We start from the raw sequence: 26931 nt of genomic DNA on the forward strand, positions 1-26931 counted from the left end.
CAGTTCGCTACATAAGAGAATAAAGTATAGATTGCGTTTTTTACATTTTTAATTTTATTTGATCTACAGCAAATCTAAAATATTAATACATTGTATGAAGAATCAATATATATTACACAGTACATGGACTGAGAATGCTTGATATGTGCTGGGAGTCCTCAGAGAGCAGGGAGAGGTGGCCGTGTCTCAAGATCAGTCCCAAGTGAGGTCCAAGGAACAGGTGTAAGCACGTGATTGAGCGTTAATTCCACCATGGGCCGCTCATCACTTCTGTCTGTCCTGTTAGACTTTGTGCAGATGGAGTTTTTTTTAGCTGACCCCCTTTATTTAGTGGTCTTTTTTTGCAGGGTGGGGGGTAGTTTGAGGAGTTTTTATTCTCCTGAGGAGGTTATGAACGTTTTCTTTTCTGTCTTGCCTTTTGATCTGACACTACTTAGTGTGATGAAGTTTCTCCCTGATCCTCCTCAATCAGGTAAATGCAGTATTTGTTTTCCACCAGGTATTTTTCAAAATGTTTTCAGCTCCAAAAATCTTCCCCAACAGCAAAGTGAATTTCAGATAAAAAGGAATAAGAAGATTTTTCCAAACATATTTTTGGACGATTTTGGAGAGGATGCAAAAACTTCTCAAAAAAAACCCCTCTCTGTGTGAATAGAGCTTGAGTTCTTTTGAAGTTGAATTTGTTCTGTTCAGTGCCCCCTACAGGACAGAGGCCTCCAATACATCCTATCCAGTGGGAATTATAAGCACTGGGCCTCATGGAGAGAAACATGAGGGGTCCAGAGCTGCCCAGAAAGTCTAAAAGAAAGAGATTGCTCTACAATCTGGACCAGTGTGGACCCTCATTGGGGCTCACATCTTCTCTGGGGTCCACAGCTAAAATGACGAGTGCTACGCTGTGGGATAGAAAGTGTTGTGCTCCAGAAGCATCCAGCAACTAGAGGGGTTAACATAGTCACAGGAGAAGGGGAGTGTTTTAGCAGAGCCCCAGGGGGATTGTGGGGAAGTTGTATCCTGTCTGACTGGAGCAGAAAAGAAAGGTGTGTGTGTTCTGTATCTCACAGAAGCGCCCCCGCATATGAAAAGGATTCAAGTCAGGAGTGAAGCTAAGAACACGTCAGGTAGAGTTCCTGAACTAACAGTGCAGAGTTTTGTCAGGCAGAAAGATAAGGACTGGAAGAAATGGTGTCACAGTGATCATCTCCCTCAGCAAACCCTCCCACACTCCTCCATCTCACTGTGCTGTAAAGAATGCTGTGTTCATTCTCTTCACTCTGCATTGGCCAACAGCTGCTGGGTGTCTTCCGGTGTTGACTCATTGTTATTTCCTTGGTCATCAGGAGTCCGAACCCTCTGATTTATCCCTATATGCTGAAGAATTGCCCCCACACATCCGACTGCAGTCCCGATGGCTCCTCCGATAGACCCTCCGGCCATTATGGCCAACTCTGTGGCTAGGACTGGTCCAGCCACAAATGGTCCAGCGATGCCTCCAGTCAAGGTGAGGACCCCAACACTCACCGCACACGTAGTAACCATTACATACTTTTTGTAGCGTTTGGAGTATTCGGTGCAGACTTTCTCCACTGTTTGGTCCAATATATTCTTTAACTCTTCCATCAGTTTTTTCTTTGCGTCATTGCCGCCCTTAAGACTCGACTCATACACCTGCCGGAGACGGGCGGCCTCCTCGCTGACCACCTCCCTCATCTCATCGGGTTTAACCTTCAAGATCTTGACTGGAGAAAACGTGGAGGGAACCTGAAGAGGACACAAGAGGTCTCGTTACATTTCATTGTCTAAGACCATAGATGTATCGAGGTACGGAATGATGGACAAGGCTGGCGCTGACCCAGAAACATGCCGCCATGTCTGCTAGTACCGGATACAGAATATACCCACAGGGACGAGCGCTCTCACCTTGTTTTCAATAAATTCTTCGAATTCTTCCTTAATCTTGTTCATGGATTTGTAGTTTTCGAGGGCATAGAACAACTGGAAGAAGAAAATGAGGATTTAATATGGGCGACCGAAGACCAGGAGCCCAATCCCATCCCTGTATGTATGGAGCATCCGGGCAGTCAAAGGCACTGACGTGTACGAGGCCGGTGTGAGAACGAGAAATGGCGCAGGGCAATGCCGAGAGAATGACGCAGAGAGGAATTACAGAGGGTTACATTACAACGTAGAAACATTTTCAGAAAAATCAAAAGCAAAACGTCCCGAGAGTATTTTCTTCATTCCAGTGACTTGGACTAAAGACCGAGGAGAACCGTGATCCGTAGACCATTATTCCTGGAGATTAGGGGTCACTCTGATATTGGGGATTGTGATATGCTGCCTCTAGTGGGCACTTTAAGACATGGCACCATTACCTCCATAGGGGAATTGAAGCTGAAGTTTTTTTGCTGCAACGTTCTGACAAAATCCTGAAAAAGAACACAAAAGAGATCAGGATTTCTCACCCCAGATTTCTTTGATCGAGTCCTGTTCACACAGCTCAAGTGCTCCTTACAATAATAGGAACAGGATTTATGAAAGAATTAGAAGGAACATTCAACTCAGATCAATTATTTTTCGAACTTTAACTAAAACAGAGCTACAAATCTTCTGCAAAACTACACAATATAATTCTGATTACCTGCAGCCTCCACTAGAGGGTGCTCAGCAGATAAAAGATTATAAATAAATTATACAGTATACAGGGAGCTCCCCCTAGTGGTGGCTGCAGACAGAATCTTATCCTGTATCTCTGTATACAGAGATCTCCCCCTAGTGGTGGCTGCAGACAGAATCTTATCATGTATCTCTGTATACAGGGAGCTCCCCCTAGTGGTGGCTGCAGACAGAATCTTATCCTGTATCTCTGTATACAGGGAGCTCCCCCTAGTGGTGGCTGCAGACAGAATCTTATCCTGTATCTCTGTATACAGGGAGCTCCCCCTAGTGGTGGCTGCAGACAGAATCTTATCATGTATCTCTGTATACAGAGAGCTCCCCCTAGTGGTGGCTGCAGACAGGATCTTATCATGTATCTCTGTATACAGGGAGCTCCCCCTAGTGGAGGCTGCAGACAGAATCTTATCCTGTATCTCTGTATACAGAGAGCTCCCACTAGTGGTGACTGCACACAGGATCTTATCATGTATCTCTGTATACAGGGAGCTCACCCTAGTGGTGACTGCAGACAGAATCTTATCATGTATCTCTGTATACAGGGAGCTCCCCCTAGTGGTGGCTGCAGACAGGATCTTATCATGTATCTCTGTATACAGGGAGCTCCCCCTAGTGGTGGCTGCAGACAAAATCTTATCATGTATCTCTGTATACAGGGAGCTCCCCCTAGTGGTGGCTGCAGACAGAATCTTATCATGTATCTCTGTATACAGGGAGCTCCCCCTAGTGGTGGCTGCAGAGAGAATCTTATCATGTATCTCTGTATACAGGGAGCTCCCCCTAGTGGTGACTGCAGACAGGATCTTATCATGTATCTCTGTATACAGGGAGCTCCTCCTAGTGGTGGTTGCAGACAGGATCTTATCATGTATCTCTGTATACAGGGAGCCCCCCCTAGTGGTGGCTGCAGACAGCATCTTATCATGTATCTCTGTATACAAGGAGCTCCCCCTAGTGGTGGCTGCAGACAGAATCTTATCATGTATCTCTGTATACAGGGAGCTCCCTCTAGTGGTGGCTGCAGACAGAATCTTATTATGTATCTCTGTATACAGGGAGCTCCCCCTAGTGGTGGCTGCAGACAGAATCTTATTATGTATCTCTGTATACAGGGAGCTCCCCCTAGTGGTGACTGTAGACAGGATCTTATCATGTATCTCTGTATACAGGGAGCTCCCCCTAGTGGCGACTGCAGACAGAAACTTATCATGTATCTCTGTATACAGGGAGCTCCCCCTAGTGGTGGCTGCAGACAGGATCTTATCATGTATCTCTGTATACAGGGAGCTCCCCCTAGTGATGGCTGCAGACAGGATCTTATCATGTATCTCTGTATACAGGGAGCTCCCCCTAGTGATGGCTGCAGACAGGATCTTATCATGTATCTCTGTATACAGGGAGCTCCCCCTAGTGGTGGCTGCAGACAGGATCTTATCATGTATCTCTGTATGCAGGGAGCTCCCCCTAGTGGTGGCTGCAGACAGGATCTTATCATGTATCTCTATATACAGGGAGCTCCCCCTAGTGATGGCTGCAGACAGGATCTTATCATGTATCTCTGTATACAGGGAGCTCCCCCTAGTGATGGCTGCAGACAGGATCTTATCATGTATCTCTGTATATAGGGCGCTCCACCTAGTGGTGGCTGCAGACAGAATCTTTTTATGTATCTCTGTATACAGGGAGCACCCCCTAGTGGTGGCTGCAGACAGAATCTTATCATGTATCTCTGTATACAGGGAGCTCCCCCTAGTGGTGGCTGCAGACAGAATCTTATCATGTATCTCTGTATACAGGGAGCTCCCCCTAGTGGTGGCTGCAGACAACCATCTTGTATCTCTGTATACAGGGAGCTCCTCCTAGTGGTGGTTGCAGACAGAAATGTTAAAATTTATTGCCGCATGAATCCCATTTTCATTCAGATACTGGCCTATATAGGTATCAGATTTTGCCAGCAACAGATTTCCAGGTACATAGCTATACGCAATACCACAGCTGCAGCCTGTGTATATACTACATTCATTGAGTGTTCCTATTGCTATTGCTCAAATGGATTCATACCACATATTAAAAAAGAATAGCCACCCCACTATTCTGTGTTTTTAATATGTGGTATGAATCCATTTGAGCAATAGCAATAGGAACACTCAATGAATGTAGTATATACACAGGCTGCAGCTGTGATATTGCGTATAGCTATGTACCTGGAAATCTGTTGCTGGCAAAATCTGATACCTACAGTGGAGGAAATAAGTATTTGATCCCTTGCTGGTTTTGTAAGTTTGCCCACTGACAAAGACATGAACAGTCTATAATTTTAAGGGTAGGTTAATTTTAACATTGAGAGATAGAATATCCCCAAAAAATCAAGAAAATCACATTGTATAAATTAGATAAATTTATTTTGCATTTTGCAGTGAGAAATAAGTATTTGATCCCCTACAAACCATTATCAGTTCTGGCTCTTACAGACCAGTTAGACGCTCCTAATCAACTTGTTACCCGCATTAAAGACAGCTGTCTTACATAGTCACCTGCATAAAAGGCTCCTGTCCACAGACTCAATTAATCAGTCAGACTCTAACCTCTACAACATGGGCAAGACCAAAGAGCTTTCTAAGGATGTCAGGTACAAGATCATAGACCTGCACAAAGCTGGAATGGGGTACAAAACCATAAGTAAGACGCTGGGTGAGAAGGAGACAATAGTAAGAAAATGGAAGAAATACAAAATGACTGTCAATCGACATCGATATGGGGCACCATGCAAAATCTCACCTTGTGGGGTATGCTTGATCGTGAGGAAGGTGAGAGATCAGCCTAAAACTACACGGGAGGAACTTGTTAATGATCTCCAGGCAGCTGGGACCACAGTCACCAAGAAAACCATTGGTAACACATTACGCCTTAAAGGTTTAAAATCCTGCAGTGCCCGCAAGTTCCCTCTGCTCAAGAAGGCACATGTGCAGGCCCGACTGAAGTTTACCAGTGAACACCTGGATGATTCTGTGAGTTATTGGGAGAAGGTGCTGTGGGCAGATGAGACAAAAATTTAGCTCTTTGGCATTAACTCAACTCGCCATGTTTGGAGGAAGAAGGATGAGTACAACCCTAAGAACATTGTCCCAACCATGAAGCATGGTGGGGGAAACTACTTTGGGGGTGCTTTTCTGCAAAGGGGACATGACGATTGTGATGCGCCCCCTGGGCCATGGGGATACCCGGAGCTGGGCCTGTAGATGCTGGGGGATGTAGTCACCGTGACGGCGACCCGGTCCGTGGCCCAGGGCGGTCAAACCAGGGTAGTCTATGTGTATCTGTTTTAAATAGTCCGACTACGCCACCTGGGGGATGCGGTTATTGGGAACCGCCGCTGCGGAGCAGTCCACTGAAGCTGATGGTGTGTGCAGCAAGGTGATGTGATTCCCCACAGGAAGAGTGTAGCTTCAGGGCAGCGTGTATGGATGATGGCGGTGATTGTGCAGGGCATTCTAGTGCTGTGAGTGCTGGCGCCGCAAGGAACACAGAGACAAGATGGTGCAGTCCCAGGGCCTTTACTCACGATTATAGCAGTTACAGTTACAGGCGCCAGTGCAAGGCCCACGGCGTCCTGTGTTCACGCAGTGAGGGGCTCGGACGACCCTCAGATATCTCCAGAGTATTTATCAGGACCCCCTTCTGTGTGTCCTCTCTGGCCTCTTTCCTTGTACCTCACACCTAGCGGCACCTCTGTCCAGTGTCCTCGGGCCTTAGCGGGCGACGTGTGTTCCGTCCCCGGGGTCCTATGTGGCTACTTTCCTAGTGGGTGGTGTGGACGGCCTGCTGTACTTAAAGTCCTGCAGCCTCTGGTTCCCAGTTGAGCCCTGTAGTCTCTGCTGGTTGGGGGACCCGATTCCCCTTCTCTGGCCTGACCCCTCTACCTCCCGGTAGCGGCGGGCATACGGGTGGCTTGCTGCACGGCCCATACCCCTGGGGTCCCTTCTCCTCTCGTCCTGGAGCCTTCCTGCTCCCTCTTTCCTCTCTTCCCTACTTTCAGGGTCAGGCCTCCTAACTAGGCCTGCCTGTGGGGCAGAGCTCGTACGGAGCCTCTGCCCCCTGTCTCCTCCTCACTACTCCTCCGACTGAACTCTCTGGCGCTGAACTAAGATGGTGTACTGTTTTAATATCCTACTCCAGTGCTCCCAGGATCTACGTCCTCCACCCATCCACTACTTAGTTCCCCCTCTCTAAGTGGTTCCTCCCCACTCCAGCCAGGGATCAGGGACTGTGCTCTCCCGTAGGAGCAATCTCGCCCTGTCCCCCGGAAATGTGGTGTAGTGGATGTAGTGTTAGGGTCCTGAGCCATACTCCTTCCTTACCCGAGAGTGACATACCACACCTCTGAATGAGATGCAAGACCTCTGTGGTGACCGAACCCTCAGGGGCGCCACAATTGCACCGTACTGAAGGGAAGATGGATGGGGTCATGTATCGTGGGATTTTGGCCAACAACCTTCTTCCCTCAGTAAGAGCATTGAAGATGGGTCGTGGCTGGGTCTTCCAGCAAGACAATAACCCAAAATATACAGCCAAGGCAACAAAGGAGTGGCTCAAAAAGAAGCACAGTAAGGTCATGGAGTGGCCTACAGAGTCTCCAGACCTTAATCCCATAGAAAACTTATGGAGGGAGTTGAAGCTCCGAGTTGACAAGCGACAGCCTCAAAATCTGAATGATTTAGAGATGATCTGCAAAGAGGAGTGGACCAAAACTCCTCCTGACATGTGCACAACCCTCATCATCAACTACAAACAACCTCTGACTGCTGTGCTTGCCAACAAGGGTTTTGCCACCAAGTATTAAGTGTTGTTTGCCAGAGGGATCAAATACTTATTTCTCACTGCTAAATGCATAAAAAGTAGGTAATTTATACAATGTGATTTTCTTAATTTTTTTGGGATATTCTATCTCTCAATGTTAAAATTAACCGACCCTTAAAATTATAGACTGTTCATGTATTTGTCAGTGGGCAAACATACAAAACCAGCAAGGGATCAAATAATTATTTCCTCCACTATATATAGCCCAGTATCTGAATGAAAATGGGATTCATGCTGCAATAAATGTTAACATTTCTTGACCTATGTTAATCATAATTAAATAAAAGTTATTAAGTTTCAACATCCCTTAATCTGGGATCTACTTGCGCCTTTGGAGCAATTTGGTGTTTGAGCCATTTAATGACTCGAGACAATCGGCTGTGGAATATTATCAGTAACAATTCATGTCCAACCTTCAGTATTCGACCCAACTGGCCGCACGTGATCCTCTCTCCATGGACATTGGTTTTACAGTGGAGCCAAACGCCTCCCAAGAGGTTGGTGATGTATGTGGTGAGGTGACTCCTGAAATCATCGTTCATGTCTGTGAAGAGACGCAATAATCATTACACTGGAGTAAGGTCTGTCCGGAATATATAACATGCGGGTATTTACTGGTCGGAGGAGCTATCAGATACTGGGCTCGCTGGTTGTTGCAGCTCCGGCTCCTCTTACATCCAGCTAGAAGGTAATTTGGAGCAAGCTGTGGGTGCCTTGTGTTTGGATATGTACTATAATCCCTCCCTGTGATGGGACCCTCTAATTCGTCTTTTACCTGATAGCCTCCCGTGACCGGATGTCGGGAATTTTATTCCTGGGTGAGGCAGTAGGAAGCTGCTCGTGGATGGACTGCTCAGAGTTTTGAGCACCGGGCAGTTGCTATTTCTCTTCCGCAGCTTCTACAAAAAAATAAAAATTGACAATTTGAATCTCCAATATCAGGTTCATCCATCACCCATGATCACCCACCGCCAATGCCATTTCCTTTCCAATGGACTTTACGGTCAGGATGTGGCCACACGTTGCAGCCACGTGGCAAAGTTTTAGTCAAAAACTGCATCAACATGCAGATTGTTGTAGTTTGCAATCATAGTAGCTAAAAGCCCTCTCACCGTCAGCCCGGTCATACCTCCATCTCATGCTCTTTGTAAGAGTTTGCTGCTTTTTGACCAAATTCATTAGAGCTCTGCCAGTCACGGATCAGAATATTTAGGTGCTGAAATATAGAAATGATCAAATATTAATGAAGGAGAGATGGGACCATAGGTGGTGGAGATGCAGGATGTCGAGGGATGGTAGGATGATTGTGGTCAGTCACACAAAATCAAAGCCCACAAAGTACCTGCTCTACCGGTTGATATCACCTCCCAATGAGTCTGCAATAGACTTTAATCTGCAGTCCATCGCCTTACGTGTATCATCGCTTAAGTGTCAGAAATATGAATTATACTTGAATTTAATATGAAGGGAACTGGATACTTAAATAAAGTAAACAATGTTTGTGTTTGTTTTCACTCTCACTCCCTTAATCCTTCACTTTTTACAACCACCCCTAATCCCTACACCTAGTAAAGAACTGGTCATCTCTCCCTCCATCCTCCCCATTCATCTCACATCCTCTTCAGAACTATTCCTCAACATTCAATCCTGTGACTCCAAACACAGGCAGCCACCTCATGCCCTCTCCTGCTCCCTCCTACTAACACTTTCTCTGCTCCTCCCCACTGCTGGTGATATCTCCCCAAATCCTGGCCCTCCTCACCACATCCCAAAAGTCACTTCCACCTCCTACCCACGATCTATCAAAAACTCTCGCAACCCTTCTAACCTTATACCCATCCGCCCAGCCCCGCTTCCCCAGTCCCTCTAACAGGAGCTCTATGGAACGCTCGCTCTGTCTGCAACAAACTTTCCTACATCCATGATAATTTCATCACTAACAAACTTTCCTTCCTCGGCATCACTGAAACCTGATTCACCCCCTCTGACACTGCCTCTCCAGCTGCACTTTCGTATGATGGACTCCACCCCCCCGCCCTATTGGCAAGCATGGTGGAGGAGTAGGTTTTCTCCTGTCAGATAACTGCTCCTTCACCCAAATCCCACTACCACCCTCTGTTACCCTCCCCTCTTTTGAGGTGCACTGTGTGCGCATCTATTCCCCCTCCAACCTCCAACTGGCTATCATTTACCGTCCCCAGTTCCAGCCACCCCCTTCTTTGACCACTTCACCACCTGGCTACTTCATTTCCTTTCCGTTGATATCCCCACTATCATCATGGGCGATTTCAACATACCCATTGACACTTCCCTCTCAGCTGCCTCTAAGCTTCTATCCCTCACCTCCTCCTTCAGCCTTACTCAATGGTCTTCCACAGCCACCCATAAAGATGGCCACACACTGGACCTCATCTTCACCCGCCTCTGTTCCCTATCTAACCTCTCTAACTCACCTGTCCCTCTTTCTGACCACAGCCTACTTACATTCTCTATCCTCTCCTCTCCAGGGCCACAATCCCCACTCCACAAAGTTGCACACCCTCGCAGAAATCTTAAACACCTTGACCTACACTCACTCTCTGAATCCCTTCTCTCTCTTACAGACATTAGTTCCTTACATGATGTAGATGTTGCTGCCGCTATACACAACATCACAACAGCTGCAGCTCTCAATTCTGTCGCCCCCCTAACACATATCAAAGCTCGCACAATCAATAGGTAACCCTGGCACACCAGCCTAACTAAAGAACTGTGACGGGCCTCCAGGGTTTCTGAGCATAGATGGAAAAGGTCCCACTCCAATGAGCACTTCATCGCATTCAAGCAGTCCCTCACTACCTTCAAGTCCACACTCACTGCAGCAAAACAAACATAGTTCTCATCTCTCATATCCACCCTGTCTCACAACCCTAATCAGCTATTCAACACCTTCAATTCTCTCCTCCGTCCCTCAGCGCCTCCTCCCTCTCTTCTCATTTCAGCCGAAGACTTTGCTTCATTCTTCAAGCAGAAGATTGACAACATCAGACAAAGCTTTTGCCTAAAGTCCCCACAGCCCCTTCTCATAATTACTCAACTCTCCTCCTCCAAAACCAGCTTCTCCACCATTAAGGATGATTAATTTTCCTCTTTACTCTTCAAGTCACACCTCAGCACCTGTGAACTTGACCCAATCCCGTCCCACCTCATCCCCAACCTTACCACTATCTTCATCCCAACCCTAACCCACCTTTTCAACCTGTCACTAACAACTGGTGTCTTCCCCTCGTGCTTCAAACATGCCTTGATCACACCCATCCTCAAAAATCCATCCCTTGACCCATCCTCTCTGACTAGCTATTGCCCCATATCACTTCTCCCCTATACTTCAAAACTACTGGAACAACAGGTCCATTCTGAGCTGTCCTCCCACCTCTCCTCCTGCTCCCTCTTCGACCGCCTACAATCTGATTTCTGACCGCACCATTCTACTGAAACTGCACTGACTAAAGTCACCAACGACCTACTAACATCCAAATCTAAGCGACACTACTCTGTCCTCCTCCTCCTCGACCTGTCATCTGCCTTCGACACAGTGGACCATTCCCTCTTACTACAAACTCTCTTATCTCTCCACAGACTTGGCCCTTGGATCTCCTCATACCTAACAGACCGGACATTCTCCCACTCACACACCACCTCCTCATCTTGCCCGCTATCTGTTGGTGTCGCCCAAGGGTCAGTACTAGGACCCCTGCTCTTCTCCATCTACACCTTAGGCCTGGGACAGCTCATAGAGTCTCACGGCTTTCAGTATCACCTCTATACTTATGACACAGATCTACCTCTCTGGACCTGATATCTCCTCCCTACTAACCAAAATCCCAAAATGTCTGTCCGCTATCTCATCCTTCTTCTCTGCTAGATTTCTAAAACTTAACATGGATAAAACAGAATTCATCATCTTTCCACCATCTCATTCAACGTCATTTTAACGTTAATGGCTGTTCACTCTCCCCAGTCCCTCAAGCTCGCTGCCTTGTGGTAACCCTGGACTCTCATCTCTCCTTCAAATCACATATCCAAACCATTTACGCTTCCTGCCGACTTCAACTCAAAAATATCTCCCGGATCTGCACATTCCTCAACCATGAATCTGCAAAAACACTAGTGCATGCCCTCATCATCTCCCATCTTGACTACTGCAACCTCCTGCTCTGTGGCCTCCCCTCTAACACTCTCGCACCCCTCCAATCTATCCTAAACTCTGCTGCCCGACTAATCCACCTGCCCCCCCACTATTCCCCGGCCTCTCCTCTCTGTCAATCTCTTCACTGGCTCCCCATTGCCCAGAGACTCCAGTTCAAGACCCTAACCATGGCATCAGGGGTGGATTAAGAGTAGCGAGGGCCCCGGGAAGTTTAGAAGGTGTGGGCCCCACCTCCCTTTGGTACCTGATGTATTACAAGACATGTCACATGATCCCCTTTGATAAATCATGTGATATGTCATGTGAGCAACACACAGGTGCTTTGGTGCACATCTGTAGACGGAAAAAAACAGAGATAGCGGTGCGCATGGTGCGCTGCGCAAATGTATCCCTTGTGTACAGCCCTATACATAACATACTGCTACACATCATAGAGCAGGAGTGGGAGATCAATTCTCCGAAGGGGTCACATGGGAGACCGAGACTGTTGTGGAGGCCGCACCAATAGGCTGAATTTAATTCTGCACAATATTAATATTAACATATTAATTATAATTATTTGTTTACATTAATTGTATGACTTAATATTGAGCACAATTAAGTATACTGATATCCCCCTATATACAGTATGGGCCCCCACATAGACCCCAACATACAATATGAGCCCCCACATAATCCCCCTATATACAGTATGAGCCCCCACGTAGCTTCCAACATACAATATGAGCTCCCACATAGCCTCTACAAACAGTTTGAGCCCTACATAGCCCTCTACATACAGTATGAGGCCCCACATAATCCCCCGATATACAGTATGAGTCCCCATATAGCTCCCTATATACAGTATATGCCCCCATATAGATCCCTAGAAACAGTGTGAGGCCGCACATATCCATCTATATACAGTGTGAGGCCGCACATAGCTCCCTAGATTCAGTATGAGGCCGCACGTAGTTCCCTAGGTATAGTATAGTATGTAGTATATATAGTATGTAGCAGTGCCGTAACTATAAACTTCGGGGCCCCGGGGCAAAACTTCATAGTGGGGCCCCTCAACATTTCAATCACTAGAGGTGGTGCGGAATGTGGTGAAGCTGCTACGCATTGTTGTATACAGCACACAGGCTTCACCACGTTCCGCAAGACCTTTAATAGATTTTGTTGTTTATGATGCAAGTTTTAGAAGTTTGTCACAGAGATATTTATGGAGCCAGGAGGAATGTGTGATTATGGAGACTCCCCGCCCCCTCCCCGCCCAAAACTCCCCATCCCCGCCCAAAACTCCCCCTCCCCGCCTCCTCGCCCTCCCCCTCGCAGCAGTATAGACCTATAGCCGGGCTTCTCACAGTTTGTCCCAGAGATATTTGTGCCTGCTGAGACTGTCTCCTCTCCATGATGCTGAGAGTTTGTCACGGTCAGTGTGCCGGCCTTGCCAACTCTCTGTGATCTCCAGACTAACATATTGTTACACATCTTGTGCTATGAGACTCTCCAGGCCAGTGCAGGTTTCCATTCATTGACAGCTGGCAGAGCTCCTGGAAATTATTGAAATGATAGTCTCTCCTGTCCTCCGGGTGACATTGTCTGACGGGAATATAGGAGCTGGGTATTTTATGAAAAATTAAAGTATTAAAATAAATTTTTTTACCATCAGTTTGGGGCCCCTTGGGTGGTTGGGGCCCCGGGGCAGTGCCCAGGCTGCCCCGGTTGTAGTTACGGCTCTGGTATGTAGTATATATAGCATATAGTATGTGTGTGTGTGTGTGTGTGTGTATATATATACAGTATATATATATAGTATATGTAGTATGTAGTGTATATACACTACCGTTCAAAAGTTTGGGGTCACCCAGACAATTTTGTGTTTTCCATTTCATACTTTTATTTATCAAATGAGTTGTAAAATGATTAGAAAATATCGTCCAGACATTGACGAGGTTAGAAATAATGATTTTTATTAGAAAGAATAATTTTCTCCTTCACACTTTGCTTTGGTCACAGAATGCTCCTTTGCAGCAATTCCAGCATTGCAGACCTTTCTAGCTGTTAATTTGCTGAGTTCATCTTGAGACATTTCCCCCCATGCTTCCTGAAGCCCCTCCCATAAGTTTGGCTTCATGGGCACTTTTTGTGAACCATAAGGTCAAGCTGCTCCCACAACAGCTCAATGGGGTTGAGATCTGGTGACGGCGCTGGCCCCTCCATTACAGATAGAATACCAGCTGCCGGCTTCTTCCCTATACTTCATGCATAATTTGGAGGTGTGCTTTGGGTCATTGTCCTGTTATAGGATGAAACTGGCTCCAATCAAGCGCTGTCCACAGGGTATGGCATGGCTTTGCAAATGGAGTGATAGCCTTCCTTATTCAAAATCCCATTTACCTTGTATAAATCTCCCACTTTACCAGCATCAAAGCAACCCCAGACCATCACATTACCTCCACCATGCTTGACAGATGGCGTCAGGCACTCTTCCAGCATCTTTTCAGTTGTTCTGCGTCTCACAAATGTTCTTCTGTGTGATCCAAACACCTCAAACTTTGATTCGTCTGTCCATAAAACTTTTTTCCAATCTTCCTCTGTCCAATGTCTGTGTTCTTTTGCCCATATTAATCTTTTCCTTTTATTAGCCAGTCTCAGATATGGCTTTTTCTTGGCCACTTTGCCCTGAAGGCCAGCATCCCGGAGTCGCCTCTTCACTGTAGACGTTGACACTGGCTTTTTGCGTGTACTATTTAATGAAGCGGCCGGTTGAGGAGCTGTGAGGCATCGATTTCTCACACTAGAGACTCTAATGTACTTGTCTTGTTGCTCAGTTGTGCTGCGGGGCCTCCACTTCACTTTCTACTCTGGTTAGAGCCTGTTTGTGCTCTCCTCTGAAGGGAGTAGTACACACCGTTGTAGGAAATCTTCAGTTTCTTGGTGATTTCTCGCATGGAATAGCCTTCACTTCTAAGAACAAGAATAGACTGTCGAGTTTCACATGAAAGTTCTCTTTTTCTGGCCATTTTGAGAGTTTCATAGAACAAACAAATGTAATGCTGCAGATTCTCAACTAGCTCAAAGGAAGGTCAATGTTATAGCTTCTCAAATCAGCCAAACCGTTTTCAGCTGGGTAACATACTTGTGCAAGGGTTTTCTAGGGTTTTCTAAACATCCATTAGCTTCTTACACAGTTAGCAAACACAATGTACCATTAAAACACTAGAGTGGGGGTTGTTGGGAATGGGCCTCTATACACCTATGTAGATATTGCAATAAAAACAAGACGTTTGCAGCTAGAATAGTCATTGACCACATTAACAATGTATAGAGTGGATTTCTGATTCATTTAATGTTACCTTCATTGAAAAAAAATGTGCTTTTCTTTCAAAAATAATGATATTTCTAAATGACCCCAAACTTTTGAACGGTAGTGTATAGTATAGTATGTAGTACATATAGTGTAGTATAAGGCCGCACGTAGCTCACTAGGTACAGTATGAGGCCGCATGTAGCTCCCTGGGTACAGTATGGGGCCGCATGTAGCTCCCTGGGTACAGTATGAGGTCACACATAGCTCCCTGGGTACAGTATAGGGCCGCATGTAGCTCCCTGGGTATAGTATGAGGCCGCACGTAGCTCCCTGGGTATAGTATGAGGCCGCACGTAGCTCACTAAGTACAGTATGAGGCCGCACGTAGCTCCCTGGGTACAGTATGGGACCGCTTGTAGCTCCCTGGGTATAGTATGAGGTCGCACGTAGCTCCCTGGGAATAGTATGAGGCCACACATAGCTCCCTGGGTACAGTATAGGGAAGCATGTAGCTCCCAGGGTATAGTATGAGGTCGCACGTAGCTCCCTGGGTATAGTATGAGGCCACACATAGCTCCCTGGGTACAGTATGGGGCCGCATGTAGCTCCCTGGGTATAGTATGGGGCCGCATGTAGCTCCCTGGGTATAGTATGAGGCCGCACGTAGCTCCCTGGGTACAGTATGAGGCCGCATATAGCTCTCTGGGTATAGTATGAGACCGCATCTAGCTCCCTGGGTGTAGTATGAGGCGATATGTAGCTCCTTGGGTATAGTATGAGGTCGCACGTAGCTCTCTGGGTATAGTATGAGACCACACATAGCTCCCTGGGTACAGTAAGGGGCCGCACATAGCTCCCTGGGTATAGTATGAGGCCGCACGTAGCTCCCTGGGTACAGTGTATGGCCGCATGTAGCTCCCTGGGTATAGTATGCACACACACACACATATATAGACATATATAAAAACACATACAGGCCTAAACATATTTGAAGACATACAGAAAAATACATATAAACAGACATATCATGCATGCACACAGACACACAGGGAGTACATTGGGAAGCGGTCACTCACCATCCCCCAGCTTGTCTCTGGTGGTAAGCAGCAGTGCAGGCCGGGCGCACACTGTGTGATGTCACATCAGCAGACACGGCCACGCACAGGGCCGTGTCTGTTATCTGTGCACAGCTGCTGGGGGAACAGCTCAGGGCCCGCATCGGAGGCATGGCGCACAAAACATTATAATGAGGCCAACTTTGCATTGGTCCCCCCCGGAACCCCGGGTCTTGGGTGGTAGCCCAGATTGCCCTCATTATAATGCGCCTATGCATGGCATACAAAGCCATCCACAACCTGTCTCCTCCATACATCTGTGACCTAGTACATACAGTTGTGCTCAAAAGTTGACATACCCCGGCAGATTTTTTCCTTTCTGCCTTGTTTCAGAGAATATGAATGATAACAAAAAACCTTTTTCTCCGCTCAAGGTTATTGGTTTGGTGAAACCATTTATTGTCAAACTACTGTGTTTTTCTCTTTTTAAATCTTAATGACAACCAAAAACATTCAAATGACCCTGATCAAAAGTTCACATACCCTGGTGATTTTGGCCTGATAGTATGTACAGAATTTGACACAAATGGGTTTGAATGGCTACTAAAGGTAACATCCTCACCTGTGACCTGTTTGTTTGTAATCAGTGGGTGTGCATAAAAGCTGAGTGAGTTTATGGGATCCAGACAGACTCTTGCATCTTTCATCCAGCCACTGACATTTCTGGATTGTAAGTCATGGGGAATGCAAAAGAATTGTCAATGGATCTATGGGAAAAGGTAGTTGAACTGTATAACACAGGAATCGGATACAAAAAAATATCCAAGGAAATGATAATGCCAGTCAGCAGCGTTCAAACTGTGATTAAGAAATGGAAAATCAGGGGCTCTGTAAAAACCAAACCACGGTCAGGTAGACCAACAAAAAATTCGGCCACAACTGCCAGGAAAATAGTTTGGTATGCAAAGAAAAACCCACAAATAACATCAGCTGAAATTCAGGACTGTCTGAAAGCTAGCGGTGTGGCTGTTTCAAGATGCACAATAAGGAGGCACCTGAAGAAAAATGGGCTGCGTGGTCAAGTAGCCAGAAGAAAGCCATTACTGCGCAAATGCCACAAAGTATCTCGCCTACAATACGCCAAACAGCACAGAGACAAGCCTCAAAACTACTGGAACAAGGTAATTTGGAGTGAAGAGACCAAAATTGAACTTTTTGGCCACAACCATAAACGTTACATTTGGAGAAAGGTCAACAAGGCCTATGATGAAAGAAACACCATTCCTACAGTAAAGCACGGAGGTGAATCGCTGATGTTTTGGGGATGTCTGAGCTACAAAGGCACAGGAAACTTGGTAAAAGTTGAAGGAAACATGAGTGCAGCATGTTATCAGCAAATACTGGAGGCAAATTTGTGTAACAGGCACCGGAGCGCAGGGTCGAGACGCCGGGCATGGGTCAGATCTTCTATGCGGTCCCCTGGTCGCAATGTCGGTGGTGGCCCATCTAAATCTGATCTGACTAAAACTTGTTCTGATGTGGAGAATTAACTATTTACTTATTGAACTAGTGTCATAAGTGCTGGGTCATAGTGACAGTACATAACATTAAAGGCACATATACAATATTCAGCATTCTGATAACACACTAATGTAATACCCAGCTCTGGGGCATTATATTTGCACTCATCAGCCCGGAAGCTGCGCATGGGACGTACTTGGACGTTCCAACATGACAACGATCCAAAACACAAGGCCAAGTCGACCTGTCATTGGCTACAGCAGAACAAAGTGAAGGTTCAGGAGTGGCCATCTCAGTCTCCTGACCTCAATATCATTGAGCCACTCTGGGGAGATCTCGAGCGCACAGTTGATGCTAGACAGCCCAGGAATTTACAGGAACTGGAGGCTTTTTGCCAAGAAGAATGGGCAGCTTTACCATCTGAGAAGATAAAGAACCTCATCCACAACTACCACAAAAGACTTCAAGCTGTCATTGATGTTAGAGGGGGCAATAACACGGTATTAAGAACTGGGGTATGTGAACTTTTGATCAGGGTCATTTGGATGTTTTTGGTTGTCATTAAGATTTAAAAAGAGAAAACACAGTAGTTTGACAATAAATGGCTTCACCCAACCAATAACCATGAGGGGAGAAAAAGTTGTTTTGTTATCATTCATAATCTCTGAAACGAGGCCAAGAAAGGAAAAATTCTGCCGGGATATGTAAACTTTTGAGCACAACTGTACCTGCACACAGCCTTCGATCCTCACAAGATCTCCTTCTCTCCTCCCCTCTTATTTCCTCTTCCCACAATCGCATACAAGATTTCTCCCGTGCTTCCCCCTACTCTGGAATGCTCTACCCCAACACATCAGACTCTCGTCTACCGTGGAAACCTTCAAAAGGAGCCTGAAGACCCATCTCTTCCGACAAGTCTACAACCTGCAGTAACCACCGCTCCACCATACCGCTGCACGACCAGCTCTACCCTCACCTACTGTATCCTCACCCATCCCTTGTAGATTGTGAGCCCTCGCGGGCAGGGTCCTCGCTCCACCATACCGCTGCACGACCAGCTCTACCCTCACCTACTGTACCCTCACCCATCCCTTGTAGATTGTGAGCCCTCGCGGGCAGGGTCCTCGCTCCACCATACCGCTGCACGACCAGCTCTACCCTCACCTACTGTATCCTCACCCATCCCTTGTAGACTGTGAGCCCTCGCGGGCAGGGTCCTCGCTCCACCATACCGCTGCACGACCAGCTCTACCCTCACCTACTGTATCCTCACCCATCCCTTGTAGACTGTGAGCCCTCGCGGGCAGGGTCCTCGCTCCTCCTGTACCAGTCGCTGACACATTTTGTTCAAGATTATTGTAATTGTTTTTGTATGTATACCCCTCTTTTTAACATGTAAAGTGCCATGGAATAAATGGCGCTATAGTAATAAATAATAATAATATTTAGGCATGGTGACCTTCGAGTTGTTTGTTGCTTGTTGACCCTAGATTTCTGGTGAAGAAGACAACTACCCAGCCTTACAATGGTCGACCTTAGCTGTTGTGCCTCATCTCAATAGGATCCAGAGCGGATATAAGAGAAACCAGAGACTCAACCAGAAATGTCAGCAACATGAATGATAAAAATTTGTGGTTACGATTTTGGGTTATGGCTGAAGGGTGGTGGGAAGAAGCTGTAGATAGAAGGTAGGCCAATGGTGTCACTAAGTTTGTTTCATTGATATAGGCCAAAAAAGACCAGTAACAATAACTGAGGACTCGCAACCTACACAACCAGCAAATCTAGAAGTTTGGTAAGAATTTGTGGAGAGAACGACACAGAGAGGAGGTCACCTGTAAATATTGTAGACCGAAGAAGTCTCCCGTGACCTCCGAGACATGGAGATACATCTGAAAAAAACACAGAAACACGTCTCAACTTCATACAATTTGCTTCTGCATAATCCAGAAAAATGTGGGCCGGCTGCTAAATTTTTGAATACTAAAGGTCCAGCAAAGGGATAAAAAAAGTATTCTTATCCAGACCTCAATTGTCCCTTCTTTGACCTCGTCATGCTCTTTGATCCATTCGTCACTGGGCCATTTTGTGACGTTGCAGAATCTAGTTAGCGCTAGAGGAGCCAAAGATGGTGAGTGTTGGAAGAAGCTGGAAATAGCCCAGTGAAGACAGAATTTAGGAAGACAACCAGGTCAGATCAGGACTGCGCAGCGGGACAGGTGAGGGATGGGGAGAGTACCTCCAGATAATCCAGCTCCGTCGTTTTCAGGCTTGCACTGACATTGAAGATCTGAGGACGCAAACAAACGTTACATCAGAAGATGTCCAAGAAGACGATGGACGCTCCATCACCCTCCACCATCCAGCACCAAGACGTCTACCCTATAGCTGCCTTAGGCGGTACATGAAGTGACATCAGCCCGTACGTATATTGGAGAAGAAGTGATACATGCAATGATGTAAATGTAGAAATCTGAAAACTGATGCTAAATCCTTATCGTAGTGTCTACAAAAACTCCATCCATGTTCTTTGCATTGGATCGGCCGTGCAACTGTGGTCTGAACAATCTCTGAGCTAAAACAAAAAAATGATTTGTTGCCCTACATGAGAGATTTAGACCTGTCTGTATTTGTGTATCATGATTGACAATCCCACCCAAATGACCAGGACAGAAGGAATAATGATCTGTGAGATGTGTAAGCCACATACCAGGTAGGAGCTGAGGAGCATGGACAGGGCGGAGATCTTCACACAGGTCTCCCTATCACTTTCGATGTCTAGTGAACCCTCTGTGTCCAGGATGAATACGGCCATCTGTACAGAGGAGAAAGAAGCGTAACATCAACACCGAGGACAGGGGGCGTACATAGGAATCATGGGGCCCCATAGCAGAAGTTCAAATTGGCCCCCCTCCCAAAAAAATGTAAATAATTGTCGGGGTCACAGAAGAGCAGATCTCACAACTTTACATCCTTTACATAGTAATGTTCCTCACGCTGAAGCCCTAGATTCCTCTTTCATTGCCCCCATAAAGTATGATGCCAGCAAAAGTGTCCCCCAAACACAGTATGATACCCCCATGGTGAATTCCTCCACATGCACAATATGATGACCCTACTGTACCCCACTTCCACTCCCAATGCAAAGTATGGTGACCCCAAAACAGTATGATCCCCAACTGTGACTCCCACGCAGCCCTCCATACTGGATAATGGGCCTATATACAGTATAATGGCCCCCACACAAACCTTCACACTCCCCATGGTCCTCCACACAGTATAATACACTCCTCATGGTCCTCCACACATTATAATACACTCCCCATGGTACTCCACACAGTATAATACACTCCCCATGGTCCTCCACACAGTATAATGCACTCCCCATAGGGTAAAATGCAGCTCCCCCCCCATAGGGTAAAATGCAGCCCCCCATAGGGTAAAATGCAGCTCCCCCCCATAGGGTAAAATGCAGCCCCCCATAGGGTAAAATGCAGCCCCCCATAGGGTAAAATGCAGCTCCCCCCCCCATAGGGTAAAATGCAGCCCCCCATAGGGTAAAATGCAGCACCCCCCCCATAGGGTAAAATGCAGCTCCCCATAGGGTAAAATGTAGCTCCCCCCATAGGGTAAAATGCAGCCTCATCCTCCAGTTTTATCAGTACTCACTGATTTATAAATGCATACTTACCGCTCCTCATTCCCTGCTGCTTCAGTCTCTGCAGAGCGTCTCTCTCATCACTTCAGCAGCTGCCAGCTCCACTGTCTGACACAGTGTGGAGCGTCATCACCCCGCTGCGTCAGACGCAGAGGAGGAATGATGGGAGAGAGTGTCAGCAGGGCCGGCTCCAGGTTTTTCTGGGCCCCGGGTGAAAGAGTCTCAGTGGCCCCTTTAACACATACCAGCATTCATGATGCAGAGATACAGCGGAGAAATATAGGTTTACAACACAGGACCCAGCCTGCCCCCTCATCCTTCACATATGCAAACATGCACACACACACAGTACGCAGACATACACACACACAGTACACAGACATACACACACACACACAGTACGCAGACATACACTCACACAGTATGCCGACATACACACATAGTACGCAGACATGCACATGTGGCACCCCAGGGGTCTGGTTTCCACAGTAACGGCAATGTTATGTCTGAGAGCAGGTGGGAGGTCTCTTGGTCAGGGATCCTATGCATGCCACACCTCCTGCCCAGTCCTGGGAGGGGAAGAACTTCCCCTATATAAACCTAGGGCTGAGGCAGGGTTAGAGAGTTCAGGGGAAGAGTTCAGCCAGGAGGGCTGACAGGGAGCTGTGGCTCCGGCTGGGCCCAGCTCCTGGGCCATGCCAGAAGTAGAGACAGAGAAGAGAAGCAGCTATGGGAAGAAACAACAGGAGCTCTGTGGGAGCAGTGTTACAAGGAGTCAGGGGCTGGCAGCTCGCCCTGACTGAGAAGATTTCTTACCGGACCCGGAGTCCGAGGCTGTGGGGACTAACTCCTATCCAGCAGCAGAAACCGACCGGCAGGGGATTGCAGGTCCTCTGGCCCAGAAACCCGAAGGCACGGTCACACGCGTGGGACCAGCACCGCCGTCGTGGAGCGGAAGCTACTAGAAGGCCCCGAGTCACCGGCCATACGGGTGAGCACCACACGGTACACTCAGGGACGTGGGCTACTTATACCCGCTTCTAGCAAGGTAGCCAGAAGAGTATCGTTAGTTTGGGAGGCCTACAACTCCGCCTGGCCAGGGGAGATCCCATCTGCTCAAGGACTGACCAGGCCCCAATCGCTAGCCAGTACTCCGGGAGGGTCTATCGTTGTCACCAGTAAAGACCCTGAACTACACCGTACCATCTCCGAGTGGTTCCTGCTACCCCCATCATCCACGTCGGCTGCACTGAGGCCATACCCCTCCCGTTGGGGGTTATACTATCACGCTGCACAATCCTACCACCGGCCTCAGCGGTCTGCCCTGCAGCAGCAGCTCCATAGCTGTACTCAACGGGTGGCGTAGTCGTCCTACATCTACTGCTAATATACCGCCACTTAGTCTGACTCCCTGGGCACGGACCGGATCACCGCCACGAGACTACAACCCTCAAGAGATCTGGCTCCGGGTAAGCTCCCGCGTGCGCAACGCAGCGCGACACAGGCCCAGGGGCGCGTCACACACACACACACAGTATGCCGACATACACACACACACAGTACGCAGACATACACACACAGTATGCAGACATACACACTCACAGTATGCAGACATACACACACACAGTATGCAGACATACACACACAGTATGCAGACATACACACACAGTATGCAGACATACACACACACAGTATGCCGACATACACACACAGTACGCAGACATACACACACACAGTATGCAGACATACACACTCACAGTATGCAGACATGCACACACACAGTATGCAGACATACACACACACACAGTATGCAGACATACACACACACACAGTATGCAGACATACACACACACACAGTACGCAGACATACACACACAGTATGCAGACATACACACACACAGTATGCAGACATACACACACAGTATGCAGACATACACACACACAGTATGCCGACATACACACACAGTACGCAGACATACACACACACAGTATGCAGACATACACACACACAGTACGCAGACATACACACACAGTATGCAGACATACACACTCACAGTATGCAGACATACACACACACAGTACGCAGACATACACACACAGTATGCAGACATACAAACACACAGTATGCAGACATACACACACACACAGTACGCAGACATACACACACAGTATGCAGACATACACACTCACAGTATGCAGACATACACACACACAGTATGCAGACATACACACACAATATGCAGACATACACACACACAGTATGCAGACATACACACACACAGTATGCAGACATACACACACAGTATGCAGACATACACACACACAGTATGCAGACATACACACACAGTATGCAGACATACACACACACAGTATGCAGACATACACACACACAGTATGCAGACATACACACACACACAGTACGCAGACATACACACACAGTATGCAGACATACACACTCACAGTATGCAGACATACACACACAGTATGCAGACATACACACACACAGTATGCAGACATACACACACAGTATGCAGACATACACACACACAGTATGCCGACATACACACACAGTACGCAGACATACACACTCACAGTATGCATACATACACACACAGTACGCAGACATACACACACACAGTATGCCAACATACACACACAGTATGCAGACATGCACACACAGTACGCAACCATACACACTCACAGTATGCCAACATACACACACACACACAGTACGCAGACATACACACACACACACACACAGTATGCCGACATACACACACAGTACGCAGACATACACACACACACACAGTATGCCGACATACACACACACACAGTTCGCAGACATACACACACACACACAGTATGCCGACATACACACACACACAGTTCGCAGACATACACACAGTACGCAGACATACACACACACACACAGTATGCAGACATACACACACACACACAGTACGCAGACATACACACACACACACAGTACGCAGACATACACACACACACTCACAGTATGCCGACATACACACACACACAGTACGCAGACATACACACACAGTATGCCGACATACACACACACACTCACAGTATGCCGACATACACACACTCACAGTATGCCGACATACACACACACACACAGTACGCAGACATACACACACACTCACAGTATGCCGACATACACACACACACAGTACACAGACATGCACACACAGTACGCAGACATACACACACAGTATGCAGACATACACACTCACAGTATGCAGACATACACACACACAGTATGCAGACATACACACACAATATGCAGACATACACACACACAGTATGCAGACATACACACACAGTATGCCGACATACACACATACACACAGTATGCCGACATTCACACACACACACAGTACGCAGACATACACACACACACAGTATGCCGACATACACACACACAGTACGCAGACATACACACACACACACACACAGTATGCCGACATACACACACAGTACGCAGACATACACACGCACACACACAGTTTGCCGACATACACACACACAGTACGCAGACATACACACACAGTACACAGACATGCACACACAGTACACAGTATGCAGACATACACACACACACACACAGTATGCCGACATACACACACACAGTACACAGACATACACACACAGTACACAGACATACACACAGTATGCAGACATACACACACACACAGTATGCAGACATACACAGACACACAGTATGCAGACATGTACACATACACACAGTACACAGACATGCACACACACACAGTACGCAGACATACACACAAACAGTACGCAGACATGCACACACACAGTACGCAGACATACACACACACACAGTATGCCGACATACACACACACACAGTACGCAGGTATACACACACAGTACGCAGACATACACACACAGTACGCAGACAAGCACACACAGTATGCCGACATACACACACGCACAGTACGCAGACATGCACACATACACACAGTACACAGACATGCACACACACAGTATGCAGACATACACAAAGTACGCAGACATACACACACACACACAGTATGCAGACATGCACACATACACACAGTACACAGACATGCACACATACACACAGTACACAGACATGCACACACACAGTATGCAGACATACATACACACAGTACACAGACATACACACACACACAGTACACAGACTTGCACACAAACACACAGTACGCAGACATGCACACACACACAGTACGCAGACATACACACAAACAGTACGCAGACATGCACACAAACACAGTACACAGACATACACACACACACAGTATGCAGACATACACACACAGTACGCAGACATACACACACACACAGTATGCAGACATGCACACACACACACAGTGCACAGACATACACAGTATGCAGACATACACACACAGTACGCAGACATACACACACACAGTATGCAGACATACACACACAGTATGCAGACACGCACACACACACACAGTGCACAGACATACACAGTATGCAGACATACACACACAGTACGCAGACATACACACACACAGTATGCAGACATACACATACAGTACGCAGACATACACACACACACAGTATGCAGACATGCACACACACACACAGTGCACAGACATACACAGTATGCAGACATACAGACACAGTACGCAGACATACACACACACAGTATGCAGACATACACACACAGTATGCAGACATGCACACACACACACAGTGCACAGACATACACAGTATGCAGACATACACACACAGTACGCAGACATACACACACACACAGTATGCAGACATGCACACACACACACAGTGCACAGACATACACAGTATGCAGACATACACACACAGTACGCAGACATACACACACACAGTATGCAGACATACACACACACACACAGTGCACAGACATACACAGTATGCAGACATACACACACAGTACGCAGACATACACACACACAGTATGCAGACATACACATACAGTACGCAGACATACACACACAAAGTATGCAGACATACACACAGTACGCAGACATACACACACACAGTACGCAGACATACACACACAGTACGCAGACATACACACACACAGTATGCAGACATACACACAGTACGCAGACATACACAGTACGCAGACATACACACACACACAGTATGCCGACATACACACACACAGTACGCAGACATACAAACACACAGTACACAGACATGCACACGCACATAGTACGCAGACATACACACACACACAGTATGCAGACATACACACACAGTACGCAGACATACACACACACAGTACACAGACATGCACACGCACATAGTACACAGACATGCACACACACAGTACGCAGACATACAGACACAGTATGCAGATATATACACACACAGTATGCAGACATACACACATAGTACGCAGACATACACACACACAGTATGCAGATATATACACACACAGTATGCAGACATACACACATAGTACGCAGACATACACACACACAGTACGCAGACATACATACACAGTACGCAGACATGCACACACACAGTATACAGACATACACACACACACAGTATGCAGACATACACACACAGTACGCAGACATACACACACACAGTATGCCGACATACACACACACAGTATGCAGATATGTACACACA

General features: G+C 47.0%; 1 protein-coding gene across 1 annotated transcript in view; it reads right to left on the reverse strand.

Annotated features, from left to right (window-relative positions):
* Positions 1-21: 21 nt before the first annotated feature.
* Positions 22-26931, reverse strand: part of LOC141161429 (RING finger protein 112-like) — a 45813-nt gene continuing 18903 nt past the window's right edge. The window contains exons 4-12 of the mRNA XM_073646238.1: positions 20304-20408; positions 19833-19883; positions 19429-19485; positions 8663-8749; positions 8309-8432; positions 7947-8077; positions 2376-2429; positions 1921-1995; positions 22-1761 (exon numbers count right to left, since the gene is read on the reverse strand). Coding sequence (XP_073502339.1) covers positions 1270-1761; positions 1921-1995; positions 2376-2429; positions 7947-8077; positions 8309-8432; positions 8663-8749; positions 19429-19485; positions 19833-19883; positions 20304-20408 — 1176 coding nt within the window. The 3' untranslated portion in view covers positions 22-1269. The remainder of the gene's footprint in view (positions 1762-1920; positions 1996-2375; positions 2430-7946; positions 8078-8308; positions 8433-8662; positions 8750-19428; positions 19486-19832; positions 19884-20303; positions 20409-26931) is intronic.

Source organism: Phyllobates terribilis, unplaced genomic scaffold, assembly GCF_046119375.1.
Source record: "Phyllobates terribilis strain yellow unplaced genomic scaffold, ASM4611937v1 Scaffold_9__5_contigs__length_417890890, whole genome shotgun sequence".
NCBI lineage: Eukaryota > Metazoa > Chordata > Amphibia > Anura > Dendrobatidae > Phyllobates > Phyllobates terribilis.